At 38.2% G+C, this 26,293-nt stretch overlaps 1 protein-coding gene across 1 annotated transcript in view; it reads left to right on the top strand.

Annotated features, from left to right (window-relative positions):
• The window catches only part of HERC1 (HECT and RLD domain containing E3 ubiquitin protein ligase family member 1), a gene marked incomplete at its 5' end in the record, with an annotated part of 78,876 nt that overhangs the window by 8,633 nt on the left and 43,950 nt on the right, over positions 1 to 26,293 (top strand). Inside the window, 22 exons of the mRNA XM_084268221.1 lie at positions 1,158 to 1,285; positions 2,107 to 2,251; positions 2,342 to 2,513; positions 3,625 to 3,759; positions 4,986 to 5,151; positions 5,700 to 5,825; positions 6,886 to 7,107; positions 8,117 to 8,269; positions 8,437 to 8,569; positions 9,036 to 9,227; positions 10,297 to 10,518; positions 11,390 to 11,563; positions 13,123 to 13,241; positions 13,358 to 13,471; positions 14,131 to 14,302; positions 15,947 to 16,253; positions 17,191 to 17,311; positions 17,592 to 17,643; positions 23,637 to 23,908; positions 24,193 to 24,408; positions 24,500 to 24,620; positions 25,544 to 25,781. Of these exons, the coding sequence (XP_084124347.1) occupies positions 1,158 to 1,285; positions 2,107 to 2,251; positions 2,342 to 2,513; positions 3,625 to 3,759; positions 4,986 to 5,151; positions 5,700 to 5,825; positions 6,886 to 7,107; positions 8,117 to 8,269; positions 8,437 to 8,569; positions 9,036 to 9,227; positions 10,297 to 10,518; positions 11,390 to 11,563; positions 13,123 to 13,241; positions 13,358 to 13,471; positions 14,131 to 14,302; positions 15,947 to 16,253; positions 17,191 to 17,311; positions 17,592 to 17,643; positions 23,637 to 23,908; positions 24,193 to 24,408; positions 24,500 to 24,620; positions 25,544 to 25,781 (3,700 nt within the window). The remainder of the gene's footprint in view (positions 1 to 1,157; positions 1,286 to 2,106; positions 2,252 to 2,341; positions 2,514 to 3,624; positions 3,760 to 4,985; positions 5,152 to 5,699; positions 5,826 to 6,885; positions 7,108 to 8,116; positions 8,270 to 8,436; positions 8,570 to 9,035; positions 9,228 to 10,296; positions 10,519 to 11,389; positions 11,564 to 13,122; positions 13,242 to 13,357; positions 13,472 to 14,130; positions 14,303 to 15,946; positions 16,254 to 17,190; positions 17,312 to 17,591; positions 17,644 to 23,636; positions 23,909 to 24,192; positions 24,409 to 24,499; positions 24,621 to 25,543; positions 25,782 to 26,293) is intronic.

Here is a 26,293-nt window from a genome sequence, read left to right as displayed (position 1 = left end):
AAGGCTGAGGTCCTTAATTCCTTCTTTACCTCAGTCTACATTAGTAATGATGGATATTCCCTGAGTACTCATCCACAGGAACTGGCTGACAGAGAGGGGAGGAGTAGCAAAATTCCCATGGTTAAGGAGGAAATGATTAGCAACCTTCTTGGCCAGTTAGACACTAACAAGGCAATGGGACCTGATGGGATTCACCTGAGGGTGCTGAGAGAGCTGTCAGACGTGCTTGCCAAACCCCTTTCCATCATCTATCAGCAATCCTGGCAGAGTGGGGAAGTTCCACTGGACTGGAGGCTGGCAGATGTGACACCCATATATAAGAACGGCTGGAAGGAGGATCCGGGGAACTCCAGGCCTGTCAGCCTGACCTCAGTCCTGGGAAGGTCATGGAGAGGGTCATCTTGGGAGCTGTCATGCAGCACATGTGATGGCCAGGGGATCAGGTCCAGTTGGCATGGGTTTACAAAAGGTAGATCCTGTCAAACTAACCTGATCACCTCCTATGACAAGGTGACCCTCTTAATGGACAAGGGGAAGGCTGTGGATGTGTCTACCTGGACTTCAGGAAAGCCTTTGACACAGTTTCTCACAGCATTCTGACTGAGAAACTGGCTGCCACTGGCCAGTGGCCCCTCAGCTGGGTTAAAAACTGGCTGGAAGGTCGAGCCCAAAGGGTGGTGGTGACTGGAACCAAATCCAGCTGGAGGCCGGTCACGAGTGGCGTCCCCCAGGGCTCAGTCCTGGGTCTAGTTCTGTTCAACATCTTCATCAATGACCTGGATGAAGGGATTGGATGCTCCCTCAGTTTGCAGATGACACTAAACTAGGAGGGAGTGTTGATCTGCTGAGGGTAGGGAGGCTCTTCAGAGGGATCTGAACAGGCTGGACCAATGGGCTGAGACCAATGGGATGAAGTTTAACATGGCCAAGTGCAGAGTGCTGCACATGGGACAGAACAACCCCCTGCAGCACTACAGGCTGGGGGAGACTGTCATTTCATGAAGTCTATAGTTACTTCAGTTGAAGGGAAATAAATTCTATGAAAAATGTTTTAATTTTTAAAATAGACTCTGAAACTGGAAATAAATTGGATTTGGGTACTTGTAATTGTTGCAGTTTATGTATTGAAAATGTCCTTGTGTTTCCTCCTTTTGTAGGCAAACTTGGTCACGGTGATACAAATAGAGTATATAAACCTAAAGTTATTGAAGCCTTGCAAGGAATGTTTATCCGAAAAGTTTGTGCTGGGAGCCAGTCTTCACTTGCTTTGACATCAACAGGACAGGTAGGCTAGAGCAAGTTTGCATTCAAATGATCGGGTGGGGATCATTATTTCAGCATTTATTATTACGACATTCAACAACTACTTAAATATCAGTAATGTATAAATATCAGTAACATATTTGATTAGAGATTGACTGAGATCCTAATGTGATAGAGTAATTCAAAATGTGCTGCAGACTCATGTGAAAGTAGGGTTTGCTAGAGTCTTGCTTAGCCACAGAAAATGAAGTAATTTTAGGTTAATAAATGCAACCACTGCAAGGCCAAATTGGATCCAAGAAGCAAAGTGAATTCTGGAAACAAAGGGCAGTGAAATGCTTGTAATTTTAATGTGTTAACAACTCATGTAGTTAAGTGATTTAATAGGGTTTTTTTAATGCATGTGTATTTTAGAACATAGGTGTTAACTGAAAGTTTATTTCCAATCTGAAAAATCTCAGGAGAGCTTGGAAATAAATGTTTAGGTGGTAAAAGAGGGCCCTTACTGACATGAAGTACGTACATGTAATACAATAAGCATTTCTGTTCTCCTCACCCCACTGTTTCAGAGGCAATGGGGTTTTAAAGCATGAATTGGGAGTGTTGAAGTTCACTGTAGCAGTTGCTTCCCTGTTGATGTGCTGTGTGGCTGCTCACCTGAGTGGCTGGGGGAAAGGAACTTAGATTCTATGAAACATACACTGGAGTCACAACAGTACAGTGCATGTTTTGCTGAAAGTGTAGCTGCAGTTGGGGTGTGAGTGGTAATCTGGGGGTTTGTTTCTTTGTGGTCACCAGTAACACACGTTTGACACGCGGTGTTTTCCGGCCTGTTTGCACTAGGTTTACGCGTGGGGCTGCGGTGCGTGTCTTGGCTGTGGCTCTTCAGAGGCAACTGCTCTCAGACCCAAGCTTATTGAAGAGCTGGCTGCGACAAGGATAGTGGACATTTCGATTGGTGATAGTCACTGTTTGGCACTTTCTCATGGTAAAAACAATAAGGTATAAAAATAATCTTTCTCTTCATCAAAAGCAATTGTATCTCAGGTTTTGTTTTCTGCTTTATTTATGTTTACAGATAATGAAGTTTATGCTTGGGGTAATAATTCAATGGGACAGTGTGGTCAGGGAAACTCTACTGGTCCCATTACTAAACCGAAGAAAGTAAGTGGATTAGATGGAGTTGCAATTCAACAAATTTCAGCAGGAACGTCCCATAGCCTTGCCTGGACAGCTCTTCCAAGGGACAGGTAACACTGGGTGACAGGTGTAAATGTTTTGTATGTAAGTCCATTTTGGGATGCATGCAGGTCTTTCCTGAAGGTGCTAACCACATCACACATGTCAAATATTCGGCTTGTAGTGTCTTGGAGTGGAGAGTCTTCTCTCTTTCTCTCTCTCCTCTTTAAACTGTTACAGATCACAAGTGAAAATACAGCAGTACCAAGGATTTGGATATTAGTTTTCTGTATATGATAATTTCTTACCTGCTGTTAGACAAAACTTACCTCTGTTTACAAAAAATCAACAAGTTAGGCAGTGGGAGGAGAAACAACTCAGTATTTTTTATTTTGTGCTCCTGTGTGACAGGATTTTGTTATAGGCAGTTTCTTTTAGTCTAACAAGGACTAAACTAAGCATGAGACTTGGGAAATGGAGAAGTTTAGACAAATTACCGACACGGATTTGAACTTCTTAACAAATTCCTGGGTGGTTACATGTTAACCTAAACTAAAACCAGGTACCTAAGTAAAGAGTTTTGTTATTGGTGTACAATATACTGAAAAAAATACTTATATTAATACTTACTAGCATACGATACAATATACAGAAATTATACTTTGTCACATCAAAGACATGAGCAAGTGATTGAAGAAGTGAACCCGTAAACGTCAAGTTTATACATGGACTAACAGAAAGGACTGGAAGAAATTGAGGTAAAATTTCAAATGCCCTGTTTTAAAGGGAGCTATCTCAGGAAAGTCAATTAAGAAAACAACAAGACTCAAATCGTTCTAAGTGATACTACCCCTGTTGAATTCTCCTGACATTGTATCGAAGTCTCCTTTTGACCTGGTGTTTATACCAAAACCAGCTTTGTGAGTACTAGTCAGCTTTTGCACGAGTGAGATAAAATACATGTGGCTTTGTATTTCTGGTGCTTTAGGTGGTTTTGTTCATAAAAGAGTGTTTGATTTGTGAAGAACTTTGCGGAAGAGAACAGGCAAACCTTTGCCTCAATCATATTAGTTTGTTTTAAGAAAAAAATTGGTTCAGTCAAGCATGTACTCAACCTGCTTCAACTTTTCATTTTATGTGGAATATTTTCAGTACTGTACTTATTTTTATGTTTGATTCCAGGCAAGTTGTGGCATGGCACAGACCCTATTGTGTAGACCTTGAAGAAAGTACCTTTTCACATCTTCGTTCTTTTCTTGAGCACTACTGTGACAAAATCAACAGTGAAATTCCCCCTCTTCCTTTTCCTTCATCAAGGTATAGATAGAATATGCATGTTACAGTTGTGGGGTATTGTGTTGTGGGGTTGGTTTTTTTCTTTACAGCAGCAGTGTGTGGCGTCTTTTCTCTAACAAGCAATAAGTCTGATTTATTGGCTCTTTTGGGTGCTGTGTTTGTGTAACACAGGAGCGTTTCAGTGCCTCAGCTGTAGCAGATCCTTTGGATCTTTTAATTTTGCACTGAATTAAGTATTTTCTTCAGAGTATTGTTGAAATACATTTACTATTTCTGTACGTTATTTCTGCTTTGTAAGTTCTTCCTCCTGTAACCAGTTTGAGTGGATGCTTACTGACTATTCTGTGGATAAGCTAAGGCAAAAACCCAATCTTCAAGTGCAAATCCATCAATCCATGCATTCAGTTGTTGACTAACTGTGTGGTGGTCAGACCAGGACATGCATAGTTGCCATTGTGTTCTGAGTTGGGATCAATGCTGTGATAAAACCCTGTTTCTATCTAAGGAATTAGGATATTTTTCTACTGACATTTTTAGCTTGTGAGAGTGGCCTGTTGCCTTCTTGCATGCAGCTCAAGGTCTCTGACCACCTCTGGAGAAATAGAAATCATTCAGAATGTATGAAAGACACTTTTAAAGGTCATGTATGACTGTGTTGTTCAGCTTGTGCTAGCAAGCGGAACTACCTACCTATCTGAAGGAACAGAGTGGAGAAAGGTGGTTCAATTTTTCTAGGGACTGATTTGCCTATGAGCCTTTGTAATGAGGTGTAATACTACAGCTGCAACAGTTTTCTTCTGATACAGACAGAGTTAGTAGTGGATAGTTGAGGATATTTCGTGGTCAGTTCCAAGTGGGTTGTTTTATTTCTTTAAGGAGGTGAGATATTCCATTGGTTTTGAAAATACAAGCTGCTTCTCACAAACCTGAGATTCAGAGATATGAAGCATCACTTAGGTCTGAAATATATATGGAAGGATTTTCCCTGCTTTGGGTTTGGAGAGCTTTTCTGCGTTTACACAAATTTGTCTTTTCTGGAAGGCACTCCAGAAAATGTTGTCCTAAGCAGATTTGCAATAGGAGGAGTTTCTTTGAAGACCTGGTTGTAATTTATTTATCTATTTTCTATGCAAAATCAAATGAGAGTGATTAAAAATTAAATTAATTAAGACCTTAGTTCACAAATAAGTGAAAGGTAATAAGGGTAATAATTGGAGACGTTAACAGGGATGTATTTCTTCTTACAGGGAACATCACAATTTTCTTAAACTGTGCTTGAAGCTGCTTTCTAATCATCTTGCACTTGCACTGGCTGGAGGTGTAGCCACTAGCATTCTTGGCCGCCAAGCTGGTCCTCTTCGAAACTTGTTGTTTAGACTGATGGACTCTTCTGTCCCTGATGAAATTCAGGAGGTAAGTACTGCTTTTTTGTTTACATGTGAATATTCTACTACTGTCTTTTCTTTCTTTCTCTGATTGTGTAATTAGAGATTTCTCTGACTTTCTGAACTTGTTGTCCTGATGAACATGATTCTGACTTACCGGTTTTAATCACTGTCACTGTTTTGTGATCTGAAAACAGAGAAGAATGTTTGCATGGGAATTTAAAAAATTGTGATTGCTTGTAATAAGGAGCCTAAAGTGGCAATGTTGTGTATTGAATAACTTAACTAAGTTGAGTAACTTCTACTTACAAAGCAACTTATAAAGAATTTCATATTGTTTTGTCAATATCTTGGTCTCATTTCACTCCTTCAGTGTACTGTGTTTCTCTGGATTACAGAATCAGATACTTGTGCTCTTGTGTGATTGAATTTTGATGGTGATTAAAATTTAAGTGAATGGTTTTGATATATCCATGTGTGTTGTGCTGTGTTTTATAAATATGCAGTTGAGCTGACACTTCTACCTGTCCCGTCCTCCCTCTCCTGAAAAAGTCTTTTCTGCTATTCTAATTTTAGGTTGTAATAGAGACTCTGTCAGTAGGAGCGACTATGCTACTTCCTCCATTGCGAGAGAGAATGGAATTGCTACATTCTCTTCTACCCCAAGGTCCTGATAGATGGGAAAGCTTATCGAAAGGACAGGTAAGGTCAAGTAAAAACACACTGTGCTTTGAAAGCAGTTGTGCATTTATTTATTGTTTGCTAGAACATTCTGAACAGTGAGCTTCATTAGCAGAGTACACACACATTACTGGTGAGATCCAATGCAAATCTGTAGCATGACTAAAACAGAATCTAGCAAGGTAAGGTGCCACATGTTTCCTCAAGTAAAACTTGACTGCAGAAAAATTAGGAATTGCTGTGTTAGTGTATCTAGTCAACTTTGAAGGTTAGACATTTTTGTGCAGTAGCCTGATGAAGCAAGTGTTGGTAACAGAAAAGCAGTTATTTTCTAGGAAGAATATTTGTATGATGCTTTTCCTACATGGATTTCACTGTGCTTTGCAAAGATCACTGGGATTGTCCCTCTTTTTTCTTTCTTTCTTGAATGTAAAGAACAGCAATTAATGCAGGTTAGGAGACTTGCTTGGTATCCTACAAATAGAAGGAAAGAAATTGAAGGAACATGTGTTCCTGTCCTTTAGGGCAGTAGGAATTGAACCTTCAGCAGTAGACCTAGGTTAGAAAATGAGAGAAAGGCATATCCAGTTCTCTACAGGTAGGATCCTGGTCAAATCCCTTATTCTCTAGACTGTGGAACAGACTTGATACTGAAACTGTGAAAAAGAGTCTTCTGGTTCTAATTTTCTAAAGATTTCTGAAGATTATTGCTGGCACAGAGTTAAGCCCCTGGTGGTCACTAGGGTACTTGAGAATAATTGCCTCTTCTCTCTCCACCCCACAAATACTCAGATAATAACAAAATGGACAAAACATTTGATCCAATGGCTAATTTTCCTTTCTTGATCTCTGATTTTTACTAAGTGTGGTCATATAATTTGGTATATTTATCTGTTCTTTAATACCACAAACCTGCAGAAAGAACTGTTTGGATGTTTCTGGCGTGCAGTCCTCCAGCTTGTTTTCTCATCTCATTGAATATTTTTATTGCATAACTATACCTGATGCTCTTTTCTTCTTAGCTCACTGTTTTATCTTCATTAACTAAGAGTGTTTCTTGTGTCTAAACATCTCCCTTCAGAGAATGCAATTGGATATTATTCTGACAAGCTTGCAGGATCACACCCATGTAGCTTCCCTGCTTGGCTATAGCTCGCCGTCCGATACCACAGACACTTCCTCATTGTGTATCAGCTATGGAAGTCTCTCTGATCAAACATACGGTGTCCAGAGCAGTCATCCGGATACTCACCTAGCTGAAATCCTAATGAAGACTCTTCTGAGAAATTTGGGATTTTATACAGTATGTGTATTTATTTATTTATTTAAATGTTAATGAATTTTAGATACTCAGAAGGCTTACAAGTTTCCCCCCACTTTCTGAAAATGGTGATCTTTTTGTTTATTTAAAGGAACATTGCCATCTATATTTCTCCTAAAGTGGGCTACAATCCATTAAATAGTCTCTAACATTGTGGTTCTAATGATATTATAGAGGCTTTTACTGTTTAAAGCTGTTTGTGTAGATGAAGATTGTTTTATATCAGACTGAAGTATTTTATTCTTCTTACTTTGGCTTCAAAAGTTTTTTTGGAAGACAGAATGTAACACATCAAATAAGTAGATTGTATGGAACCATTTTTTGTCAGCTATCAGGGAAAGATAGGCAGACACCAGGAACATGAATCTCTTGAATTAACTTCACTAAGGGCAAAAGGAAATCAGAGATCTCTCCTTCTCTGGCATAGTTTCCCTATCTCCTGAGGGTAAGGTGAGGGTAATTTTTTTGTTCTTTCCTCTAGCTCTTCATTGTCTGTCTAGATTGAGCTATCTACTTTGAATCTTCTACATGAAACTAGCTCAGTTTTTTCAGTAAAATTCAGAATGAAGTGAAGCACCCATATAATTTCTGCCTCTCGTATTGCCATGCCAGATAATGCAAGGAGGGATTCTAATCTAGAACTTTTTATCTATTAGCCCACAATACATTCTATTTTAACATACTGTGATTTGGGAGTCAGTGTGGGGAGTAAGTTCTTGCACCCAGGTATCCTGGGTGAGTTGAACAAAGTATTTCTGCATCTGAAAATGCCCTTTTTTAGAATAGAAATGTTTGATTGACAGCTATCATAATTATTACTGTGACATTCTAAATGGTTGTCGTTTCATGTTCAGTTATCCCATGATCCACTTGACATGACCTGATTTCTTTGATAATCACAGGTGCAAGCTTGGGTTTAAGGTGGTCTTAAGTATTGCAGAGTTTCAAGACAGAGCTAATTGTTCTTCCTCCACCCCTTTTGTCTTAATAGGACCAAGCCTTTGGAGAACTGGAAAAGAACAGTGATAAATTTCTACTGGGTACATCAGCATCAGAAAACAGCCAACCTGCTCATCTTCATGAGCTTTTATGTTCACTGCAGAAACAGTTGCTGGCTTATTGCCACATCAACAGTGTTAGTGAGGTGTGTGACCTTATTTTTTCTATTAGGGGAAAAAATTAATTCAGTATGCACAAGCAGCAGAATGTTCAGAAATTCCTGTGGAGAATCTGAGTATGTGAAAGCTAAACTGATTCAAGTAATGAACCTCTTAAATACATTTTGACTTATTTTTGTTTGTTTCCTTACAGAATTCCAGCAGTGTGGCCCTGCTTCACAAGCACCTTCAGCTTTTATTGCCCCATGCTACAGATATCTATTCCCGTTCAGCAACGCTACTTAAGGAAAGCTCTTGGAATGGTAGTGTTGGGGAAAAATTGAGAGGTAAATAAATGTTCATGGAAAAATCAGTATGGTGCCACTCTAAGCACAGGTTCAGGATTGTTTGGATTTGAATTAGAAAGAAAAAACTTGTTTTCCCTCTATCTGCATAACGTAGACATCCCAGAGGAGGACGTTAGGTGTCTACCCAAGGAGGATAGCCTTTGATTCATATTTCTGATGTATTTTGCATGCAGGAAGAATACAGAATAGAGAGGATGTTGGTTTTGTGCGTCATTCTTTCAGTTTTATTAGTTCTAGATTTCTCTTTTACAAGTAAATTTTTTCTGTGGGACTGAAAGGTGCAAAAGTTAAATATGGAATAGATTAATAATTATTAAATACAACTCAACATATATGCTGAGACATTTTGAGATGGCTGAAAGATTTTCATATAACTCTTTCTTGTTAAATTGTGCATGAACTGTAATGGTATTCTGAATTCTAATTAGAGTTTTTTCCTCTGTAGATGTGATTTATGTTTCAGCTGCTGGTAGTATGCTCTCTCAGATTGTCAACTCATTATTGTTACTGCCAGTATCAGTAGCTCGGCCTTTATTGAGTTACCTGCTAGATCTGTTGCCACCTTTGGATCGTCTAAATAGACTGTTACCTGCTGCAGCCCTTTTAGAAGATCAAGAATTACAGTGGCCACTTCATGGTAAGTGTAAGGAGCTAACACACTCTTAAGCTGAAAAATAATGAATGACATGTCACTTTTTTATGGTGGAAGTTTAACTGTCCCTTTAAAGATGGCACTTTTTTTTAAAGCTAAGTGTCTCCTTTTGAAATTCTTGAATGTGCTGACATCCTTTGCTGTGAAATATTTTGAGCTGCAGGCAAATTTCTTTATTCTCTCAACCCAGAATGTATATTAACTTGAGTAGGAATCCAAGAACAATACAGGAAACATATTATGAACTGAAAATACTATGTTTGTAATACATGAACATACCACTCTTTTAGAATCATAAAACACTCGAAGTTGGAAGGAACCTGTGATTCTTAAAACTAAACCCTGTGGCTAAGAGCATTGTCCAGATGCTCCTTGAACACTGACAGGCTTGGTTCCAGGGACTGACCACCCTCATAGTGAAGAACCCTTTCCTAATGTCCAATCTGAACTTTCCCTGACATAGCTAATAGATAACTTTGTTATGATTTGTTTATTTTAATGCCCAGATTTTGCTTTTGCTTTCCATGTCGTGGTGTAATAGAATTTTAACTTAAAATCCTGAATTATCTACTAAATTCCTGAATATGTACCACCAGATACTTCTGGTGCCAGTGAAATAGAAATATAAAACCTGAGGTAAAACTCCTGAAATTTGTCATAGAAGGTGTTATACTTGTTTGCTATTCATTCAGTTTTTAATGAATATTTTTGACAAAGGTTTCAGCTGTTACTAAGTGCTGTTTCCAATCACATTTATTAGAATGCAAAGAGATATGCATTGGACAAAATAGGTGTTTGAGTTTAAAAGAGCCATTACTTCATTTAGAGTGAATGGTTGTGCTGTGAATGGTGGTGGTCTCTGCTGTTCCTTAATGTGGAATGATCTGTTTGTCCAGACTACAGTTTCTTCAGTTCACAGGTTGTTGACTGGGGCAAATCTGATTTTAACTGGGAAATGCTAATGAGATCTGCCATTAATTTAACTCATTTTGGAATTTCTTTTAACATCTGGGCAACAGTGACTAATTTGACAATTCCTTGCTAATTCTTCTAGGTGGACCTGAATTAATTGATCCTGCTGGAGTGCCCTTGCCACAGCCTGCCCAGTCTTGGGTGTGGCTTGTTGATCTGGAGAGAACTGTAGCTTTGCTCATTGGGCGGTGTCTTGGTGGCATGCTTCAGGGACCTCCAGTGTCCCCTGAGGAACAAGATACAGCCTATTGGTTGAAAACTCCACTTTTTAGTGATGGAGTGGAAATGGATATTCCTCATTTAGGTAAGCTGTTACCTGCATGTATCTAATTGTCACTGTGAATGTTTGTGTTCAGTTTGGAAATTTCTGGTGGTGGTTGAGTAAGTCTGTGTGCCTCAGGTATCGCAGTAATAGAAAAACCTGGAACATGGTTTATTAGGTTATGCTGTAGTTTGCAAAGGGGCTTGGAAATGCATACAGAAGGAGGAAATTGGGCAGTTTGTGAAGTAAGTAACAGACTTCACTGAGTTAATTCAGATTAGATGCTCAGCATTGAACAGGCACAGCAGGGACTTCATTGTTCAGATTTGTTACTGGAAAGTATCTTAAATTCCACTTACAAAGTGATATTTGTACTAATTAGAAATAATACCATTAACAGCAAACTTCAATCCTTCCAGCCGACCATAAGTGTTAACAGGACCCAGTGTCAGCATTTCCAGTCATCCCATCTTAACTGAATAATGCTCTTGCTTCTGCTTCTCTGTGGCCTCAATTCACATCTCCTTCACATTCTTCTTAGTTCACATCTCCTTATTCCCCTGAGTAGACTATTTCAAGACTTAGTTACATAACATAGTATTTTGAAATGTGTCCATGTCTGAAAGTACTGTGAGTATGGCTGTATAGTTCAGGTAAAATTAATGACACAGAATTATGCTATTGAAACAGAGTTGCATAATGCAAACATTCCAAATACTTTAGGTAAATTGAAACTCTAAGTCACTGTATTCCTTATCTAATGTGAGTTTGTAATCAGACAATGAGATGTTCTGATTATTCTTTTATTTTAATCAAAGTGGAGAGTCAGAGCTGCTTTACGTGCTTTTAGAGAGATGCATATGATCCTCAAAATTCTTGGAGTTCAACTTTTTAAGTAATTCCCTTCTTTTAGACAAATGCATGAGCTCCTTATTAGAAGTGGCCCTCTCTGGAAATGAAGAACAGAAGCCGTTTGATTATAAACTGCGACCTGAAATTTCTGTTTATGTTGATTTGGCCTTGGGTTGTACAAAAGAGCCAGCGAGGAGCCTCTGGATCAGTATGCAAGACTATGCTGTTAGTAAAGGTAAGATGTTGAAAAAATACCAATGTGTGTGTCTTCAAAGCATATTGCATGCTTCAACTACATGACTTGCAGAAACCTATACTTTCTTTGGCAATGACTTCTAATTCTGTGACATGACAAATTGAATTTATTGTTGTATTTCACAGTCTTCCTTTTGCTTTTCTCTGTTACTTATTTTTGACACAGCTTCCACTGTTTGAAAAAGATGTAGTTCGATGTTCTTTTTCCCTCCAAACTGAAAAAGAGAGACTCTTGTTTGCTTACTCAGTTGTTGGTGTTTTCTGTTTTCCAAGTAGAGCAGGGTGAAACAAAAATGCCTAAAAATTTGGGTGGCCTCAAATCTGGGTTCCAGCTCAAGCTTCCCATGTGTCTTTTTTATGAGAGCCACTTAACCATTGGGGTTGTACTGTAACTCTGGACTGGATCCAGAGATGATTTTCTGTGCATCTCTGGCCAAACTAGGTCAGATCAAGATGACAGCAAATGGTATTAAGTGCCTCTTGAGAGGAACACAGAGAATTCTGTTGCCAAATTCCACAGAAGTAGGAATTCCAGTAAAACTGCTCATTGCCTGTTTGCAAGAGCTGAGATGAATGGACTAATGTGTATTATTTTGGTTATGGAATTGGGTGTTTTAGAAATTTTGGGGGCTCTGCTCTGTTTGCAATGCTGACTAGCTCAAAGTTAGCATACCCTGAAATGCAAAGTAAAGGAACTTGCTGAGGAGCAGGTCTGTTAGACTAAACCTTATGTGGCCACGAAAGCTTTTGGGGTTCCTACAGCAGTGTGCAAAGATTCATAGATAATATTTAATTGGAAAAGTACCACGTGGGTATTTCTAAGGATTTGTGGGAGAGTAATTTCTTTTTATTGCTTGTGAAAAATGATGGTGCCTTGTGGAGGTTTCATTGGCAGTTCAGTTATTTTGTAGTAGAGTAACATTATTTTCAGAACAGTTCTTTTTAAGGTGGGGAAAAATTTTGAACTTAAAGAGCCAGTTTCTGAAAACCCTGGACAAATCTCACTTTTGAGACCTGAAAAACGTGTGTTGTTAATATAAGCATTGAAGTTTGTGCTTAAGCTTGTGCATGTGTTAATAATTGGCTTTCCTTCTGGAGATGAGGCTTTATCATTGTAAGAAGGTCTGCAAAATAACTCCTGAATGTGATTTCAACCAGGTGTAAAACAGCAGGATTTCTCAAGCCCAGCATGTTTCTAAACAAGTTCCACGTGTGTCAGTGGCTCTCTAAAGGGAAGAGCTCCTCCAGTTCAGTATCCTTGCTTGAAAGAGGAAGTTGCACCCTAAGTTGGGCTCTTGGAGTCTCTTTGTGTGCCTGCCCTTGGCTGTTAGACTTAAGTACCTTGAGCAGACCAAAACACCTTTGTCTGAAGCAGTGGATTTATGTGTTGTTGATGCAAAACTTATTTCTTAAGCATTGAACATATTCCTAAATGGAAATATTTAGTAGTGAAAGGGTTTTTTAATGATGTCATTGACAATATATTTGTTTGCTGGAAACACACAGTAACCAGTTTTGATGAATCCTTTCTAATTTCAGATTGGGATACTGCAACTTTAAGTAATGAGTCACTCCTAGATACTGTGTCCAGATTTGTTCTTGCAGCTCTTCTGAAACATACAAGTTTACTTGGTCAAGCCTGTGGTGAGAGCAGGCAAGTAACTTAAAGTTGCTTTTAAAAGTTCAACTTCAATTTTTAAAAGGAAGACTGTATGATTTTTTAACTTTTTTTTTTAATTATTCTTTTTGGGTCTTTTTTTTTGGTAGGTACCAGCCTGGCAAAGCCCTGTCAGAAGTTTACCGGTGTGTCTATAAAGTGCGGAGTCGCTTGCTTGCTTGCAAGAACATGGAACTTATTCAGTCTAGGTCATCCTCAAGAGACAGATGGGTAAGACTGTAAATCTATTTTCAGTTCAGTATTTTACTGGTGAGCACTTGTATCCTCAAATTGAAGGAAAGCATCAAGCCAAACACAACCACTCAGTCAAAAATACATTTTAATTCAAAATCTGAGACTATTACTATTATTTTGCACCTCATATTCTAATTTTTGATCTTGGGGCATGCATCTGTTTAATTTTGTTGAAATAAAACAGAGGAAAGAACTGCAAATTCAGGACTGCTAAGAATAAGAATTGGAAACATATTGGGTATCACTCTAAATAACAAAATCTTGTCCATCAAAATCAATTTTATTATGTTCATATAATTGTTAAAGGCAGAAAATTTTTTGAGATGACAGTATGCGATTACTAAAGGCTTTGATGCTTAAAGTATCAAAATTTGACAATATAGATTTAAGTAGTCATTACAGGGAGACATTTTTTGACAAATCATCTGGCTAATAGTTATTAAGGAAATTAAATTTTCTAACTTATGTGTTTAAAACCTTGAATGTAAACAGCTGTCTTTGTTGTTCATTTCAGACAACAACAAAAGTATCTTTTCAATGGGAAAAAGCATACTGAATACCTGTGTGCTTTTATGGTCATTTTCCATTTCAGTGAGAATTAATTGACTGTGTATTTTATTTCATTTTTAATCAAGATGTTGGATAACCAAGAGTCTGCTGATGTTGATACCCAAGAACATTCTTTTACTCGTACAATTGATGAAGAAGCAGAGATGGAGGAGCAGGCAGAACGTGACAGAGAAGAAGGGCACCCAGAGCAGGAAGACGAAGAGGAGGAAAGAGAACATGAAGTTATGACAGCTGGTAGTAAGTACTAGTTACGTGTGTCAGTAATGTAATGTGCTTTGGAAAGACAACATATTTTTGACTCCGAGGTAAAATGGAGACATTACTTAAAACTACTGGGTTTCATATTGTTTTCCCTAGATTTCTATTCATTAGATCTATTGAGTTTTCATCAGTATCTGCATATAGAAGTTCGTATGTGTTAATCTTTATGTAATAAGCTTTGAAGGGTAATGCAATTCTGAGGTTTGGAAGTGAATCTGTTGAGAACATGGGTTGTTAAAAAAATTTGTTTAGTTCTTCAGAAGATAGATAGAAAAAGATGAATTCCCCAAACTTACACTGACTAGGGCTTGTAATCAGACTCGATGGTGTAGTTAATACTTAATTTTTTCCAGTTTTAGTGAAGCAACACAGTCACAGAATCACAAGGCTGGAAAAGACCTTAGAAGATCATCAAGTCCAACCTTTCCCATCCTAAGCTAAACCATATCCCTAAGTACCTCATCTACCCTTTTTTTGAACACATCCAGGGAAGGTGACTCAACCCCCTCCCTGGGCAGCCTGTTCCAGGCCCTGACAACTCTTTCAGTAAAGAATTTTTTTCTAATGTCCAATCTAACCCTGCCCTGGCACAGCTTCATGCCATTGCCCCTTGTCCTATCTCCTCTTACTCGGGTGAAGAGACCATTGCCCACCTCTCACCCACCCAGCTGTGCTCAATTTTTTTTTTCTATTGTTACCCTGGTGTTCTCAAAGTCAGAGCCTGTGTGAGCTGTTGGAAATGGCTGTAGGATGTATGCAGCCTAAAAAAGAAAATCCACTGACTTTATAATTTTTTTTCTTCCTTTTTTTTCCTTTTCCAAATATTGTTCCTCTGCATGCTGTTAGAATGTTTTTCTTTTTTCCAGCCTCTGCTGTCATCAGCTGTTTTGCTGTCAGTCTTTAAATTTCCCATTATTCCAGTTTGGGATGTTGCAGGCCAAAATGTGTATTATGCCTTCAGTTTCTGTATGATGCCTTATCATATCCACAGTGCAGCAGACTTTCCTGAAAGTGTGCTGTGGATTTGAAATGCACTTTTATGAGATGATATTCTGGAAGGTGTATAAGTATGCTGCCTGTTCAGTAGATGCAAAGTGCTTTTGCTGCTTGATAGGCAGTTATCCTGGGCAGATGCTCAGTGTTCTCAAATTCTACTTGAACAGAGTTTTTGGGTACAATAAAGGAAGTGTATCCAGAAGTATCCAGGCAAACAGTAGTGTTACATACACAAGTAAGTGGGAAGGTGATGACTGAATGAAGACTTACAGAAGCATTTCTTTATATACATCTGCTAAAAGGCAAACACTAAATCATCTCTTTCCTCTTTGATGCTATCCAAACAGGAGTTGGGTTGCAGTAAGACACTGAAAGAGTGTTTAGTGTTCTGTCAAATTGCATTGTCCACTTTGTTTTAAACACAACATTGTGTAAATGCTTCATTTAACCTGTTTGCATTACTTCTTTTAAAGTTTTGTATTATTAATGTGTTCTTTTACTGGTGGAAGAATATTCATTGTTCTTTGTAGTGGGGCAGTTTTTGGCCCAAGATGTACATGAATATTTCATTCTGTGTAGCTTTTTCTAGAAGTTAAGACCTTCTTTTTGTGTTGCATGTTACAGAAATATTTCAATGTTTCCTATCAGCCCGTGAAGTAGCTCGCAGTCGGGATCGAGATAGGATGAACACTGGGACAGGGACTAGACTTGATGATCCAACTCCTCAGTCTCAGCAGGAACGAAGAATCAGCACTGACCTGACAGAAGGCCAGGATGTGTATACTGCGGCATGCAACTCTGTGATCCACAGATGTGCCTTGTTGATCTTAGGAGTAAGCCCAGTTATCGAGGAGGTCCAGAAACGAAGGGAGGATGGACAGTTACAGCAACCTCCCTCCACTACTTCTGAGGGGATTGGACTCATGACCAGGTGGGGTTTGTGGAGTGCTTAGAATAATTAACTAACTCTTTTCTGCTAACTTTCTAGTTAATTAAATAACCTCAGTTTTCTTCTGATGATTCCTAGAAGTTTTTTAGAAAGAAGATTTTTGCCTAGAGCACTGTTATGCTTCTGTTGAGAATAGCAATTTTTCTCCATTTTCTTTGTCCACATTAACTAAACCGTAGTAAGAATTTTACTCTGTGTGGACTGTATGTTTCAAAGTTTGAGTTAGTGATCAATAGTAGTGAGGTCATCAGCTGTATAGATTATTTGAGGTAATTGGAAGGTATTTGAGGTAATTGGGTTTTTTTTATTACCACATTTGTATATTCTTGAACTTTTCAGATGCTCTATACAGTGGTGTCCAAAGGAAAAAAAGCCTGTAGGATATGTTTAAAACCAGAAGTTTCAAAGACTATCATGAATAAAAGTGTCATTTGTGATTGATTCTTTAAATATTGCATGCTTTGTTTCAGTTTTAATGCCCTGAGATAGTCTAGGTAACTTACTTAACCCATTCAAACTCCAGCATATCAACTTTAGGATGCATTTTATGGGTGGGCTTTTAATAATTTCAGTGCTTTCTCACCCACTTACACTGTCTCTGTTTCCTTGTCCCCTCAGCTGAGAAGTGTTTCTGTATGATGTATGTAATACTTGCCAAGGCACTTGAATGATCAGTCATTTCAGGTTGCCATTTGTTCAGTTGACCAATAGGGTGTTAAGAAGTAACAGTTTACTAGTACCCTTTATCAGACCACTTTCTTCCTCTTTGGTGTGGTCTTGTGCTGTTCTGTGATAGTTTGCTCCCAAGTAAAACTCTGGTACTCGCTAAATTTGGCTAATTGACTCTTACATTTGCCTAATGTCAGTTTTTTCTTCCTCTGTGTGTGTGCATCCACAACTGTGTGTACATCTGAAGCAGGAGTGAAAGTCTTACTGCAGAAAGTCGCTCAATCCATGCAAACTCAAATTACAGACTGATAAAGTCAAGAAGTGAATCTGATTTATCTCAGCCAGAATCAGATGAGGAAGGCTATTCACTGGTAAGTAAACTAGTAGTATGTGTTTAGTAATTGTCAATATAATATTTAGGTGGGAAGTACATGTCAAACATTTATTTACTACTGTGTTTTGGCATAGAGGTGTCTTCTAAGAACTATCACTTCTAAGAGAAAGTAATGGTGCTAAAAATTAGCTGAAATTGTTATAGCTCTGTTACCTTTCTCACTTTTATGGGTGAGGGGTGCATTCTAAATATTGAAGTGTTATGCACCACGTATGTTCACCTAAAGAAATGAGGCTTTTATTAATCTCTTAATCTAGAGTGGAAGACGAAATGTTGATTTGGATTTGGCATCATCACACAGAAAGAGAGGTAAGTTTAATTTTTTTACCCAGTCAATATTTATCTGATAAATATGTTCCTGTTTCTTAAGTTAAAACATGATTGCAATTACATACAGTACATGGCAAATTGGGAGATTAAAGCTGAGAATTTATAAATAATGTTTACAATAAATTATTGCCTGCTGTTTGCTGTGTGAAGTTCTGTTGCTTTGGGGCTTGGTTGTAGTATTTCCTAGGTTATAATTATCTATTCTAGTTTCTAGAATTGCAGTGCTCTTCTGAAGCAGTCTGTGAGGTCAAGTGACTTAGGAACTTTCATTTTGCTTTTACTAACATGATTTGAGAAAGATAAAAATGGGCAAAGAAGTTCAGTATCAAGTGGAACACTCTTCTCTTGGTAACAATGAACTTGTATCATAGAGTGCTTGAATGTGGGGAATTTATGTCCAGAAAATACCAGGTGTTGCCTCCTCTCAACTCCAGCACACCTACAGAATGAAGCAACTGCTTCTTCCACTACTCCAATATTTTAAGTCATATTTTTAGCATTTCTATTCTTTTTGTTGCCGCTTCATTCTGGAGAATCTCAGTGAGCTTCTTCAAAGAAGGGAGTGGAAGGAGAAAGGATGTTTGTGTACACAGAGGTGTCTGGCAGAGTCTCTGTTAGAATCACAACTTATGTCTTTTGTGTCTATAAAAATCTTGGAAAGAGAAGAAGAAGAATTAGGGTGGGTTATGATATGTTCTAATTACACCTCCCAGGACTTCCATATATGATCTGCTTTTGAGTGGAAGGCATCGAAGGTGCCACTCTGACTGAGGGAGAGGGGGAGGAAGGAATTGTGTATGCCATAGATGTTGGAGAAGATCTCTATTCTGAGTGCAGAGAATAGTTGTGTATTACAGCAGAAGTGTCCACAGGAAACACTTTTTGAATTGCAGTTAATATTATGAAAAGTTTCCTGTTTATTCTTGTTTCTCTTTCTGTGAAACAGCAGTAACCATTGTTGCTTTAAGTGACTTGGAGATGAACTCTTCAGATTTTTGCTGGATTCAATGTAGATTTGGCAGTGTTAGATGGGAAAAAACAAGTGGAGTCTCAAAGACCCACCATAGGAACCACTTCTTATTTCTTTCAGTTGAAGTTTATTCTTCAACAGATTGAGCCATGTTTCCGTTTCTGTGTGGTTTATACAATAATATCTTAATGCTGTTTGCAGCAGTTCTTTGAAACTATCTGTCCTTTTAAGTGTCTGTCTAAACTGTGTGAAGGAAGTTGACAAGCAGAGCTAATTGGAAAGTGAGTCTTTTTCCTGAAGAAACTTCCTTCTGTCACCATTGTTGTTTTTCCTGTATGCTGTGCTGGTTTTGAGATGCAAGAGGGATGTTTTTTATTTCAAAAAGAACTTATTATATGGGCATATGAGGTTCCCCTTCTTTAACAAGTTTGTTAGAGCTTATCCACACTGCCTGTTACAGTTGACAGAACATCCACACAGGATATGTCCAGCTGAGGTTTTGTGGCACTAGTTTACTCCATGCACAGCATTTGATCCATGCAAAGTTGTCACATTAAGGTAGTGTGTGTAGGGTTCTTTTGTAATATGCAAGAATCTCTCTGGAGTGGACTGGCTTATTTCAGAGGTGTTTATTGAATGCAGCCACTTGTTATTCAGAATTCAGGTCACGTTTCCTCAATAACTGAATCTCTCTCCTGCTTATGGTCTGATTTTTATGGTGTAAAAGTGGTTCCTGTTCAGAAATTGCAATATAGAAAACCAGCAGTAGAAAAACTAGTAAATACTGGAAGTTGTTTCTATGGCTTTACAGATGAGTATGAGAGGAAAGCATTCTCTTTCTAGTCAATGTCTTAGCCACTCAGTCCAGGCTTTAGTTGTTCTCTTTGGTTGATTATATCTGTTCAGAAATACGACTGCAATATTCCCACTTCAGCCTGAGGACCCTTTGAGCATCTTGTTCCTTGCTGTTATGTAGTTACTTTGGAATTTGTAAACTTTTGATTGAAAGGTCACGTTTGAGTAAGGATTGTAAATGTGTTTTGGTGTGTGTATATAACTGTGCTAAAGCAGATAGATAGACTTTTTCTTTTCCTCTGAAAAGGTGGAGAGATTAGCAAGTCTGTTATCTAGGCTCTGCTAATTCAAAACAAGAGTAAGTATTTTTTCTCCAAACTTTGCTGCTGGATATATTGTTGTACTGCTTGAGATGAGACTCATCATTTAAGTCTAAGTAATATGAGGAAGAGATTTTATGAATATGTTATCTTCTGTTTCAAATGTCTGCTTTTGTCTTCTGATTCTTGTGTGGTGTAGTGTATTTACTCCTTTTTGGCCAGTTGAGCCCCAGAAAAAAGAAGAGCTTCAAGCAAGTAACTGATGGCATGTTTATTTTTTTGTCTCTATAGCTTCCCTACATATTTTATGTTTTATTAAGTGTGTATTGCAGCTGTGCCACATTCATTTAGAAAACTCATTACTACAAGCTGGCTTATTAAGGACAAGTAAACTTTTTTTTTACTGTAAGCTTAAAGTTTATTCTTACGTGCAGCTCTGTTCATGTGATTGTAAAGGCTTATGGAAGTGCTAAGCTGCAATCAGTTCTGTGTAATTGATATTACACAGAATCATGCTAAGCTCTAATACACAATCATTCTCTAGAATCTTCTATTGATATTTAACATCTTCAAGGGAAAAAATTTTTCTGTCTTAGATTTGTGTTCCCTAGTTAAATGTTGTTAGTACCAAAGTATGTTACTTGGGCTTCTGACATCCTTCTTTTTAAACTCATTTTTTATTATAACTTCTCTGGTTTTATGTTTAGTCTGTATCTCATGAAAGTTGGATTTTTCTCCCAATTTGAAACAATCTTAAATTGTGCTTACATTTAAACATTCTTGCATTTACTACTAAAATGAATAGCTAAGACCTCAAGTTTTTCAAAAATTTACTTTTTTATTGATATATGGTGGGTTTTTTTTCTTATAGATTTGTTGACTATTGAAACTAAATGTTCTTCAGATCTGTTAAACATTGAAATGTCTCCTAAAACTTGTGATTTAAGGCATTGGAATAGCTTTTTTTCTTTATAAATCCTTCGGTTCTGTGCTGTGCTTCATTCATAGTGGTATAATGTGGGACGGGGAGAGGATAGGAAGCCAATGTCACTGTGGGATGCTGTAAGGTTTCCCAATATTGGAAGACTGTAGGGTTTAAGGAGGGTTTTGAAATAGTTGTTGCTATCTATGTTGGCAACGTTTTGTGGATTTGATAATGATTTAGCTATGCTTCTTGTAGGAAATCTGAGGCTTCCATTGTTACAGAGTAATAGAATGTATTGGCTTGGAAGGGACCTTTAAAGGTCATCTAGCCCAACCCCCGCAGGAAGCTGGGACATCTTGACTAGATCCAGGTCACTCAGAGCCCCATCAAGCCTGACCTTGAATGTCTCCAGGGATGGGCCCTCCACTACTTCCCTGGGCAACCTGTGCCTGTGATCTACTACCCTCATATTGGAGAACTTTTTCCTAATGTCCAACCTAAATCTCCCTTTTTCTAGTTCACAACCATCACCCCTCGTCCTATCGCTCCATGCCCGTGGGAACAGTTCTTCCCCAGCTTTCTTACAGGCACCTTTCAGGTAATGGAAGGCCTCTATAAGGTCCCCCCTGAGCCTTCTCTTGGCTGATCAACCCCAACTTTCTCAGCCTGTCTTCACAGGAGAAGTGCTCCATCCCTTGGATTATTTTTGTGGTGCTCCTCTGAGCACACTCCCAACAGGTCAGCGTCCTTCTTGTGATGAGGGCTCCCTTGGGCTCTGTTCACCATGCATATGCTAGGAAACGGAGTATTTTAGCACATTCCAATTCTATTCTGTCCTATTTATGTTTCTCACCTGTCACTTCAGCATATATATCTTAGTTTTTAAAACAAGTATTAAAAGAACTAATATTTAAATTAGAGTAAGGTGGTATCTATATTTTTGTTTTAAATATTGTCACCAGGTATATATATATTTTAAAATTGATAACAGTGTTCATTTAAATTCTTTCAAAGTAGATGTGACAAAATATTGTTCTCTGTAAACCAGGTAATATTGCTGCCTTTGATAAACCAGCAGAAACTTTGAAATCAGATTATACTTTGAAAAGTAATGTTTAAATTTAATCTTTGTGTTCCAAAATAAGTTTGTTAGCATATGTTTTTGTCAAATACCTGGTAAGACCTAAGTACTGTGGTGATTCTTTCTGAAGCCCTTGCAATCTGTTTAGTAGCAAGTGTGAGGATTACCATGCAAATGCACATGAACGCTGTTCACAGAACAGAAAATGGCATGTGAACAGGTTTGCATAATTCCTAGCCCTGACAATTTTTTTGGCAAGTAAGTGGAGCTTAGTGACCTAATTTACAAAGGAATAGCAAAATTTCAGTGTTGTGCATTTGTCAATAATATGAAAGTGCAAATTGTGACTTGCAGGTACTGGTTGGTAAACAGAATAATAATGCTTTGCCTTTATGTCAGGAAAAGAATGGTGTGGAGGGGTTGCTAGGGGAGTTGTCCTAAGTTCAAGCACTGATGTGTCTGTCTGTCTGTCCTTGTTACTATGAGCAGCTGCTTCAGAGCTGCCCCAGAGGAGGCAGCGTTTAAAAGAGGCCCTGAAACAAGTGTCCAGCTGGTAACATTGGAACTCAGCCTCACTGATGAAAGAAATCTTGAAATGGATGAATTTCTATGAATTTGTGTGACTTTCTTCTGAAACTGGCTGTTTAACAATGTTTGAGGCCAATCCCCTGCAGCCAGATTTTTAAAACAGAAGGGTTAATGTAGATTTGTATGTGAATGGGTTGTGAGTCTCCAAATGAGATTTGTATCTCTTTGGTCACCAAAGTCATTAATATTTTAAAATACTATGTAGATTATTTAAGAGAATTCAGTTTAGAATTTTAAAGTGAATTTAAACATATGTCAGGGTTCCACATAGGTCTCCAGACATTACCTGTGTGTACAGACAGAAGGTTCTTTTGCAGGTGGGCTGCCCTCTTGCAGTGTCTTGCATAGCTCCGAGTTGGCTAACAGCGTTCACAAAAACCATACAATACCACCTTCTCTGTTGAAATGTGTTTAGCTGGTGCATATCAGCCAGCTGCTGATGGTGTGACTCCTGTGCTAGGAGTGATGTTCCACTCCTGTGCTAGGGATAGCAAAATAGTTCTAGCAAACCTCTTTTGCAAATGAGATCAAGTAAAAGCTCCATGCTGCAGACTGATGACTGATGCTTCTTTGAAGAACTGCGTTTGTTACTGACAATGAAGTTTCAGGTACCATAATGACCTGCTGATGTAACAGGAATACTTGAGAATAGACTTGTGAAATTGTCAGATGATGGAAGATAGAGTTCTAATATGTGCTCTAGATTGTATTTAATATGCATGTCTCTATCTTGAATCATAACAAAATAAATGCTCTCTGTTACTTTAAAATAAAAGAATTCTGCTCCCTTCTGCAATCATGAAATCTGTAAATATCAAAAATAATTAATTGTGCTTTTTCAAAACAATAAAATATACAGTGATTTGACTAAAAAAACCACAACCCAACATGCTCTTGTTTTATGGTTAGACCTTAAAATACATATCCAAAGTGCACAATTTCTGTCATAGCAGATCTTTTTGTTACTGTCTTGTCATTTAGCTGCAAAGCATTTTTATTCAGTGTTCTAGCTTGAAGCTGAGCAGTTTGAGTGGCTTCTATCTTTCTGTTTTTTTCACTTGGCAGCGTGTTGCAATACTGCTTAATAGAATTAAAAGAAATACAGCCTTTCCTCTAGGGAAATTGCTGTAAATTTAAATCAAGTGTTTTGCTCTAAGTTGCTTAATGCATGGTTTAATTAACATGAATATCCATTTTCCACCTGTATGAATCGCAGCAGTTGAATCTGCCTACTGTCAAAATGTGTTACCTGGTGAACTGTAATTTATGAGGCTTCATTATGTGCACTTTTAGGAGTCATACACGGTCAAGTAGAACCTTTAAGTGACTCATGGGCTCGACTGAAACACAGCAGAGATTGGTTACACACTTCGTCCTACTCGTTTGTTGAGTCCGACTTTGATCTCTCACGATCTCTTGGAGTTCATACTCTGATTGAAAACGTTGTCAGCTTTGTAAGTGGAGATGTGGGAAACTCACCAGGATTTAAGGAACCAGAGGAAAGTATGTCCACCAGTCCACAGGCATCAATAATTGCAATGGAGCAGCAACAGTTGAGGGCTGAGGTAATGTTCTTTTAAAGACCTTTTCTTTTTCTTTGTACAGTGTGCTTGTTTTATGGTGGAGTTTTTAAAACAAATTCTGTCTCTTAAGAACGTTTTTCCTCTCTGTTAAAATATCTTAACTGGAACTGGAAATTTTATGTAAATAAACTCTAAAATGAAACTTAAAGAACTCCCTTTAAAAAAGAAGTGTCAAAGAAACAGCTACTTCATTTGTTCTCACTTACAGTTGATGATGTAATTTCTGTGGATACTTAATACCACCTTTTGCCTGGCTTGATTTTTAGCTTCGTCTGGAAGCACTTCATCAGATTTTAGTGCTTCTGTCAGGGATGGAGGAAAAAGGCAGCGTGCCATTGATGGGAAGTCGTCAAGTACCAGGGTTTCAGTCTTCTTCATTGCTTACTTCTGTTAGACTACAATTTCTTGCTGGCTGCTTTGGTTTGGGCACTGTAGGACACGCGGGCACCAAAGGAGAGAGCGTAAGATTGCATCATTACCAGGTATATGGATTTATAGTTTCTGCTGTTACTGTAACTGGGTGATAAAAATGTACTACTCCTTTATAATGTCATATAATTTGTTTTGACCCAGGATGGCATCAGAGCAGCTAAGAGAAGTATTCAAATTGAAATCCAAGTTGCTGTGCACAAAATTTATCAGCAGTTGTCTGCTACGTTAGAAAGAGCTCTGCAGGCTAATAAACATCACATAGGTAAGTGAAAAGCGGGTTTGTGACATACGTCCTCATACATACACTACAGCAGCTTCTGTGGTTAACAGACTTTGATATTACTGACCAGAGTTCACTGGGTATCTGCCCTCATTTCCTGGGAGAGAAGCTTTTTAACCTATTTCTGTCTTAATTTTCTTTGAGTGTTAGCCATTTTTATTTTAAAGTGTCTAGATGCTGTCAACCTTTCTGTTTCACATACCACAATATTCCACACTCACCCATATCTTTGGTGCTTCAAAGTGATTTTTAGGTTTTTCAGGGATAAGCAGTTTTCTGAAGACATAAAAAGTGGCCAGTCTTTTTTCTTTTGTTTAAGTGAACTTTAAACTCAAACCCAAAGAACAGGGTGCTTGGCCTGTTTTGGAAGCCGATTCCTGGCCTTCTATACCCAGGTATCTCTGTGTGCTTCTGTCCTTAAGGGATATCTGGAACTCTGCACCTTTTTGTGCCTTTGAACTTGCAGTGACTGAGAGCTTCAGTACATAAGTTACACAATTTCTTTTTTTTTTGGTAGAGCTTAAAGGACATTCTTACCTGAATTGTTTTCTTGTTTCACTTAAAAATAAAATGGAAAGAAACTTCTTGAGAAGAGCAAGTAGAATATCAAGTATTTCAGCTAGTTATCCTTACCCTAGAGAGAGGATTCTGTTTTGAGATTTAGCATCAGAACTAAGATCTGCGTGATCTTCCTTGGACAGCCGTGACATAAAGGTTGCATTGAATTAAAGGGGGATACAGTGGTACAACAGAAAGACTACTCCAGAGTATTTGACAAAGAATTGTAGCTCTTTATGTGATAAATTAATGAAATAAGTTTTATTTTGAAAATAATCTGCCGTTCTTCTGTCTTAGTATTACTCTGAGCATCTTATTAATTAAAAACAACTTTATTTTAATTTTAGAAGCACAGCAGCGTCTTCTGTTGGTAACAGTCTTTGCTCTGAGTGTGCACTATCAGCCTGTTGATGTCTCCCTGGCCATTTCCACTGGTCTGCTAAATGTGCTGTCACAGTTGTGTGGCACAGACACCATGTTAGGACAACCACTGCAGTTACTGCCCAAAACTGGTATTTCTCAGCTCAGCACAGCTTTGAAAGTAGCCAGTACCAGACTACTTCAGATCCTTGCTATCACCACAGGGTAAGTATGGAATGCTCCCTTGCTTTTAGAAAACTTAGTCATTAAGCTTTCCAGCACCCTTCAAAAACAACGTGTCTTTTCAGGACAATAAAAGTTCAGAAGCATGTAAGTGAAGAGGGGGAAAAAAATTAGTCTCATTTATTCATAAGAAACATGCACATGAGACTGATAAAGATTTTTAAATTGTGAGTAGTTCAGACCACAATAGTTAGAACTTTATGATCTGTAAACAGTGCATTCTACTAGTCCCCATTTTTCTACTTTGGCTTTGTATCTAGATCTGCTCAGTTGATATGATGAGGGTTTCTAGTTGATATGATGAGGGTTTCTGTTGGGGCAGTACCAGCAATGTGGTAGGAGCTCTTCAGGGCAGTACATGGCGCTTTTTTTCAGAACAGAGAGTAATTTCTTGAGGAATACTGTCCCCTGCTAGACCAGGGAATAGTATCCAAATTCCTATCAGCACTTAAATATTTAGCTTAACTTGGTAAAGAAAGAAATAGTGGAGAAAG

The sequence above is a fragment of the Gallinula chloropus genome (assembly GCF_964237585.1).
Source record: "Gallinula chloropus genome assembly, chromosome: 9".
NCBI lineage: Eukaryota > Metazoa > Chordata > Aves > Gruiformes > Rallidae > Gallinula > Gallinula chloropus.
The sequence above is the reverse complement of the archived record's forward strand: the minus strand, read 5'-3'. Positions and strand labels throughout refer to the sequence as shown.